Genomic DNA, 7,421 nt, shown 5'->3' with positions numbered 1-7,421 from the left:
TTTTACCCTTGCCACCGTTAGGGTTTTATTAAATCTAATTGGTCATGGGTGGGTGTTTGGTGTTTCCATAATTAAAGGGTGAAAACTTGAGAAAACGTCAAACCTTAGGTGGGAAAATAGTCATTTGGCCTATTTTAAAAGCTAAAACCCTTAAGGTAGGAGTGAAACAATGTTTAAAAACATTAGAAAAAATTATTATTTTTCAAAAGTAAGGTGAAAAAAGTTAAATTTTTATTTTTTATTAATATTATTGAAATAACAGTATATTTTTTAATATAGGTTGAGTTATAGGTGAGATTTTTAATTTTTAAAAGTTGATGGATAAAACCTTTCATTTACATTAAACTTTGGGTGTGACAACTCTTTTGGCCGTAACCTGACTGTCTCGATCCTTCCGTTTACTGTCAGCTGTCACAGCCTCCGCCACTGTACCGCACCACCACAACGACGAACCACACGCTCTCCATCACTTTTTTCACTCAGTCACAGAGTCCTCAGTCAGAGTCAGTCTCCCTGACCCTGATCCCAACAGAATAACAAACCAGAAACGCGTCGACAAATTCCCAGACCCTAGAAAACACATTTTGTTATTTTAATTTAAACTAAACAGTGAAGAAGCCGAGTCAAAAGAGAGATAAATCTAGAGGGAATTGTTCAGTAGAGGACCCCTGAAATGGCGTCCTCTAAACTCATGAAATCTTCTAATTCGCCAAATTCGGATCTCTCTAAACGTCCTTCTTCTTCTTCTGTAAAACTACAGACTCAACAACAACAGCAACAACCACAACGGCAGCAGACTCTCGCATCAGCAATGACGGTGGATGGAATTCTCCGCAACGTGTACAACTCGACGGCGGTGTCGACGACGACGGAGGCCACTATGATTGACGCGCGGATCACGTTGATCGAGACGAACGATCATAATATTGATAGTAAATATGGTACTAATGATCAGAGTGAGGAGCAGAACAGTGTCGTTTCCATGAGTTTGGGGAAGAGTGTGGATGACGTGTGGAGGGAGATCGTGTCGGGGGAGAAAAACGAGATGAAGGAGGAGGCGCCGAACGAGATAATAACGCTGGAGGATTTTTTGGCGAAGGCTGGAGCTGTCGATGACGTGGATGAGAAAGGTGGAGCTGACGTCGACTTGAAGTTGCCGATTACGGAGCGGTTGAGTGGTGGGGTGTATGCATTTGATCCGGTCCCATCGCCTAGTCCCTTTCAAGTGGAAGACGCGATTGTGGGGTTCGGAAATGGAGTGGAAGTGATTGGTAGTGGTGGTGGAATGAGTGGAGGGAGAGGTAAGAGAAGGAGAGTGATGTTGGAGCCTTTGGATAAGGCAGCGCAGCAGCGGCAGAGGAGGATGATCAAGAATCGTGAGTCCGCTGCAAGGTCTAGGGAAAGGAAGCAGGTTGAAGATCGTGCTTTCTTTTTGTGGAAATGATTGTTTTTTTTTTCAGAAACGTAATTTATTTTATTTGTTTATATATTATATTTATTTATTTTGCAGGCCTATCAAGTGGAATTGGAGTCCTTGGCAGTGAGGTTGGAAGAAGAGAATGGGCGGCTGTTGAAAGAGAAGGTAATTCTACTAGTAGAATGGTTTGACCGAAGGATATTTGTTTAGTTAATTGTATTTTTTTAGCAGCTTTCTATACTTTTTATTTGATATTGGTGATAGTTATAGTGTCTGAAACCTATTTGAGAAATTATCATTGTTCACTGGGGAAACTGAATAAGATTAATGACTGATTTATGATATCTTGCAGGCAGTCTAGATTTTTTTTTTTTTTTCTGAGTAGTAGTACTATATATGTTTATTAGATTCTCAAATGGTTTTATTAGTTATCAGTTTCCAAACGGTTTTATGAGTTATTAGTTTAATGTTATTGTGCTGTGTGAGTGCAGTTATGTTTAGCTGCCTGGTATTTTGCCTTACGAGCTCCTATGTTGTAGTTATTTGTGCATATGTGAATGATTTTATTTAGTTTGTTTGGGATGAAGGGGTGAGATGATATTCTCTAAAAGCAGATATCAAACATAGCTCATTTGTGTTCCTTCTGTGACATTGTCATATCTCTTATTCTATGTGGGTAATTTGGTCAGGTTATGAAACACAAATGTATTTCTGTGCCTTAAGTTTAAGTATTTTGGTCTTTTTACAATCAAGAAATAATGCTTTTCCCTTGTAATCTCTTAGATTCATATTCCTGGTCTCCTTGACCTCATGTTTTTCAATTCCATTTATTGTTAGATGTGCCTTGACTTCTCTGGTAAATCTCTGTTAAGTTACTTACAGATGGCACAAGTCGAGAATCTCTTTACATTTATGAAATATGAATTGATTCAGTTTATTAACCTTTTCTTGGAGAACTGAACTGATTGTTTTAATGCATATTGGACTAGTCAGTATAGACCACAACACTGACAATGTCATAACAACATCAAAAACTGCATTTCTTAATTATGCTCTGTTCGTTTGCTAATTCATTGGTCCCCAATTGAAATTTGAAATTTTAAACCTTTTGGCTCTCTTAAACTTTGTAATTGACTTGATAGAAAAATTTTGGCTTATCTAATTAGATGGTCCTAGTAGCCCATCCGATGAACATCTTTTTTCTGTTGGTTTTCTTGATGCACATTTGGTTTATATTTCCTAAAGTATGAAATTATATAGACTTGTGAAATTAGAACATGTGACGATGACTATGGCACTGTTTCCAGAAATAGTGTGTATATATTTTACAGAACTAGTCGCTTATAGTTTATGGCATTTCCAGCAATGTTTGTAATGCCAATAAGTTTGAGGGAAGACTAGTTTTGAAAGAAAAGAAAAAGAGATTGAAAACCTATTAGTCTGATTGGTCATAATGGATGTAGTTAGGGTGAATTCGCTTTAAATAAAGTGAAGAATATGGATGATTATAACAGTGTATCTCAGGATCACTTGTTACTTTTTTCATTCCCTTTGTTTTATCGTTCCAAGTGCTCCTTTTTAATTGAAATGGATACATTATATCTCAACGATAGTAGCTACAAGAGCCTTAGAGAAATTTAGCTTTATTGTAACGTTTTGTGCTCATTGTTATATTCTTCTGCATCTGATTTATGCTATAAAATTATGTATAATAATTTATGTAGGTTGGTAGTTGAATTATTACTGATTCCATTGTGGTCCAAAAATGTGGTTATATTGAACTTTGTATAAATTTCTACTCTATTGTTTGGTTGGTGCAATGTGGTTTAGATTTCTGCTTTTGTCCAATTTGATTTAAATGATAGCTTGGTCTGTAATTTATATGTGAACAGAAATTTGCTCAAGTTGCATTATTATACCAATTGATGTTTAGAACCTAGTATTCTATTTCAGTTTTCTTTAGGTCTTGTTGGCAAGTTGGAATTTTCTTATTCCTGACTAACTTAATGTCTTCATGTGTAGGCTGAGAGCACCAAGGAAAGGTATAAGCAGGTACAGTTTTTGTTGTCTTCTTCTCAATAAGCAATCATTGCATTTTGGTATAGGAAATGATTATCAGGTCATTGGTGAACTAATTCAGGACCAAAACAAGAAATCCCTTTTCTGAGCTATATTCAGGTTTGCAATTATATATGTAATAAGGGACAAGCAAAATTGGACAATTATATGCTGAGAATGATAACTCTGTTAGCATACACACTTCAGACAATCTTAGTATCTTACATCTTTAGTAGTCAGTATGATTTGGATCACTTTTTTAAATTAAAAAAAGAGTTTTGTAAATTAAATATAAATTGGCTATTACCCATTATCTTTACTAATGTTTTCTAATTTTATAATAGTATATATACATAATTGGTTCAGTTTGGTTTTTGAGATATGATACATCTCTAATCGCTGAAGTGAATCAAATATAAATGTGTTTTAAATTGCACGAACATGGAACTGTAGAAAGCCAAATAGGTTGGATTGGCTTAGTTTTTTGATGCAACATGTTCTCTTTCAGAGCCCTATCTGTTAATACACAACCTTCAAAACATTTTCAAAATGGATCATTATCTCTTATCCAAGTACTTGTGTATCTAGTTAGAACATTCTTGGAAACATTTTTCTTTAAATAATCTGAACTTGAGGACCATAAGTCTTCTAGGTGCTCCCTGACCAGTTAAGTTTGTAGTATAAGATGTTATTCTCAGGTCTCAAAACTCAACATCTTATTGTGCTTAAGGGAATTATGTCTGCATTGTCTTTTCTTTTAAATTTACTAGTTATTTCATTTATCAGAAACTAAAAGAAGAGCTAATGTGAAGGAAACTGATTTACTGAATTAGTTACTTCATTAATGATTTGACCTTCAGGTGTTGATTTCACGAGACATTAAATAACTAGGACAGTAAACTGAGTTACTCCTTATCTGATTTGATTGTTGATTTATACTGCAGCTCATGGAAAAAGTGGTTCCAGTTGTTGAGAAGCAAAGACAACCACGTATTCTTCGGAGAGTTCTCTCAATGGAATGGTAGGTTATGCTTTGTTCTGAGTGTCATGCCAAACAAACACCTTTCTCTACTCTGATATTGGGATGAAGTATTCCACCAACATCATTTTGGTGAAATATCTTTATTTTAAAAGTAGTTATTTCAACCAGGTGATCGTTTGAGAGCAGAAGAAGTGATTATTAATACAAAGATGGAAATTAGATTCCATCCTCTAGAGTCATTGAAAATTCCTTACTATTAAAAGAGAGAGAGATGACTTGCTCCAAGTGAGATAATGTAGATAGTGTAAGTAGATTTGTCTAGCTAGGGGGTGTCGCTATGAGGAACTTACTGTGTTTCTGTGTTGATGAGTAAATGTCAGCTCTTTAACACAATATAGATTGCTTTGCTGAAAATTCCTTGCTTTGTGAAGTTTCTGGAGTATTAGTGGATGACAAATTTATGTCATTTCCATGGGATGTCATATGTCATATTGCTGGTTTCTAACACATGGATAAAACGATTGGACCCCGGAGAACCTGATTATTTGCCAATAATATATATATTTATATATATATATATATTGATTTACTAGTTCAATATGAATCTGTAGTTCCAAAGTTTTCTGAATTCAGATTGGTTTGATTCCTTTCTCTGCAATTATGTGATAAGCTTTTGTTCTGTGTAAACCTTCACACGGTTATGCTTTTAAAAGTGACAGTTTCCCAGCAACAATACTGGGGATAGCATAGCTAAAGCAAATCAAGATCCATGTGAATTAACAATTGATGCAGGTTCCACGCGGAAGCAACTGTTAGGAAAATGGAAGAACAGCAGGTGCTCATGTTTTGTCCTCCTATTCCTATGCTACTGCTTTTGATAATTTTATTATTAACACTTTTATCGTCTTCATCTTGGCCTCTTTTGTACATGCTTTTTGAAAAAGCACTTTTGTTACTCTCGATCCCATTGTCTTTTAGCTATTGTCTTTACGTTTTCAGCAGAACTTGGCTGCAGCTGCATTGAAAGTTGCAATTTGTATTAAAGCTCTTGCTCCATATACCCACCATTACAGTTTAAAAGTACTTTAAAAAATTCTTTTACAAAGAAGCACTTAAAAAATAAGCACTTGGGCATTTTTACTTATAATTTTCCTGTCAAGTATACTCTAGAATTGTTCTTATTTTTATTTTTTATGAAACCAATATGATGAGGTTGAAGGAACATAAAGTAAAACGGAGGGAAGCTGAATTGTTGTCTTTTATACTGAGAAAAATCTTGTAGTATCTTAATTTTACAGCAACTTTTATGTCGTTTTCTTCAAACCCTTCCGTATGTGTTCTCCTTGTCCTTTTAATCTTGTCTTTTTCATCTGTAATTCATTCCTTTTGTTTAAATATTTATTTGTTAGAGTTCTTCCAACACTTGAATTTCTTTTGAAAATCATGTTTGCATTTAGAAAATTAGGAAGATTGAGAGAGAAAAAAGAAATTTTATGTGACATGAAGAAAGTTTTAGTCTTTTGAGAGAGCCCTTAAATCATGTTGAACTTGGCTTAATTTTCAAGATGATATTTATTGTATGACCAAAGCTTCTTCTTTTTCATTTTGCCGGTAAGCATGTATGAAATTTCTTTAAAAACAAACTACTAATAGAGGCTGCAAAATTTCTTAGTTAATTCTCTATGGTACACAAAATGGCAGGTGTTTCTGCCTTCAGTTTGACTATAATATGGATTTTTTTTATAACAAATAATCTTATTCGAATTGAATCATTATATTTGTGATGGAATTAATCGTATCGAGCAAGATAAACTTTAAATTTAGTGATTAATCTTATAATTACTAAATATGGTAAGTTAAGAGTTAGATCATGATATGTTATTAAAAGATATTTGAATTTATACTCTTTTATATATAAAGATTATTTTTTTATAGTTTACACAATCTTGAAGGTTAATATGGACTTTTTTATTTCGGAAAGCTATTTTGCATATATAAGAAATGTTAACTTCCCTGTCTCAAGGTAAAAAGCGAGATTTTATTCCCTCAAAAAACATGAAAATGTGGGCACCATTACATTAAACAAAGCAATAAAAAAAAGGTAAAGAAAAGTTAAAGATTTCATAAAAGAAAGTAAATTAGATTCCCCACAAACAAACACTCGTAAATTCTCTGTTGTTTATAAAGACTGCATGGAGATTTGCAAATATAATATAATAATAATATTATTATTAATCACAGAGCTAATCATTTTAGAATAATAAACCCAATCGTTTTTTACAGTCATAACCCAATCCAATTTTCCTTTTATTTTAAAATTATTTCATTTTACTTTTTTTTTTTTTAAATAAAGTTAAGAGGTTTGTTTTTTCCACCAACAAAATCATCCCAACTTTTATTGTTTAAAATAATAATAAAATCTGACAGTCTCCCACTTTCATTCTCAAAAATCTTTCATGGCAAGCCAACTAGCCGAGCAGCTCTGACATCTCCTACTTCTTTCTCCCCCACCATGTTTCACCCACATAAACGTATACAATTTTTTTTCTTTTTTTATATCTTAAAATTCATGTAGGTGCTCATGAACAAACTCAAATCCCTGCTGAATTCAATAATTTTTTGGGACAAACCCAAATTTAAAACTGAATTGGAGCTCTCATCAAAACCAACAATTTTAGAAAAATAGTAAAATATTGAGCTTTTGACTATGTAGGTTTCCATGAGAAAGTTTCGAACCTTGAAAACTTTCTGAAGCAGTCAACAAGAGAAAGCTTTTGATTATGTAAGTACCTATGAGAAAACTCCAACTTCAAACCCCATCCTATCAAACCATAAATATGTTAAACAATCAAGATAGATGTATTTTAATTTGGATATTAACAGTAATAACTCATTATATAATTAAATTTTATTTTATTATAAATTTAAAATTATTTAATTATATAATAAATTATTATTATTATT

The 7,421-nt window shown here is 33.2% G+C and overlaps 1 protein-coding gene across 9 annotated transcripts; it reads left to right on the top strand.

Moving 5' to 3' along the window:
* Nucleotides 1-359: 359 nt before the first annotated feature.
* On the top strand, nt 360-5,879 carry LOC123229856 (G-box-binding factor 4-like). 9 transcript variants are annotated; one of them, XM_044655844.1, is made up of 6 exons: nt 360-1,411; nt 1,511-1,582; nt 3,440-3,469; nt 4,420-4,496; nt 5,250-5,292; nt 5,457-5,879. In XM_044655844.1, exons 1-6 carry the CDS (start codon nt 674-676, stop codon nt 5,544-5,546), a joined length of 1,050 nt encoding a protein of 349 aa, XP_044511779.1. In that variant the 5' UTR covers nt 360-673; the 3' UTR covers nt 5,547-5,879. The 9 variants fall into 9 exon arrangements, 5 of the variants coding, with proteins under 5 accessions (XP_044511779.1, XP_044511783.1, XP_044511780.1 ...); XM_044655848.1 differs by having other exon boundaries at nt 3,440-3,459; nt 5,457-5,524; XR_006504952.1 differs by having other exon boundaries at nt 3,440-3,459; nt 5,177-5,292; nt 5,457-5,524.
* The last annotated feature ends 1,542 nt before the right edge of the window (nt 5,880-7,421 follow it).

Source organism: Mangifera indica, chromosome 11 (genome assembly GCF_011075055.1).
Source record: "Mangifera indica cultivar Alphonso chromosome 11, CATAS_Mindica_2.1, whole genome shotgun sequence".
NCBI classification, from domain to species: domain Eukaryota; kingdom Viridiplantae; phylum Streptophyta; class Magnoliopsida; order Sapindales; family Anacardiaceae; genus Mangifera; species Mangifera indica.
This window is presented reverse-complemented; position numbering and strand designations above follow the sequence as displayed.

What these genes read in the sequence shown, in the direction of transcription:
- LOC123229856 (XM_044655843.1), top strand. Translation starts at nt 674, where the DNA reads ATGGCGTCCTCTAAACTCATGAAATCTTCTAATTCGCCAAATTCGGAT. An exon ending in GGTCTAGGGAAAGGAAGCAG is followed by an intron (nt 1,412 to 1,510) that starts GTTGAAGATCGT and finishes TTTATTTTGCAG; the next exon opens with GCCTATCAAGTGGAATTGGA. An exon ending in CCAAGGAAAGGTATAAGCAG is followed by an intron (nt 3,470 to 4,419) that starts GTACAGTTTTTG and finishes TTTATACTGCAG; the next exon opens with CTCATGGAAAAAGTGGTTCC.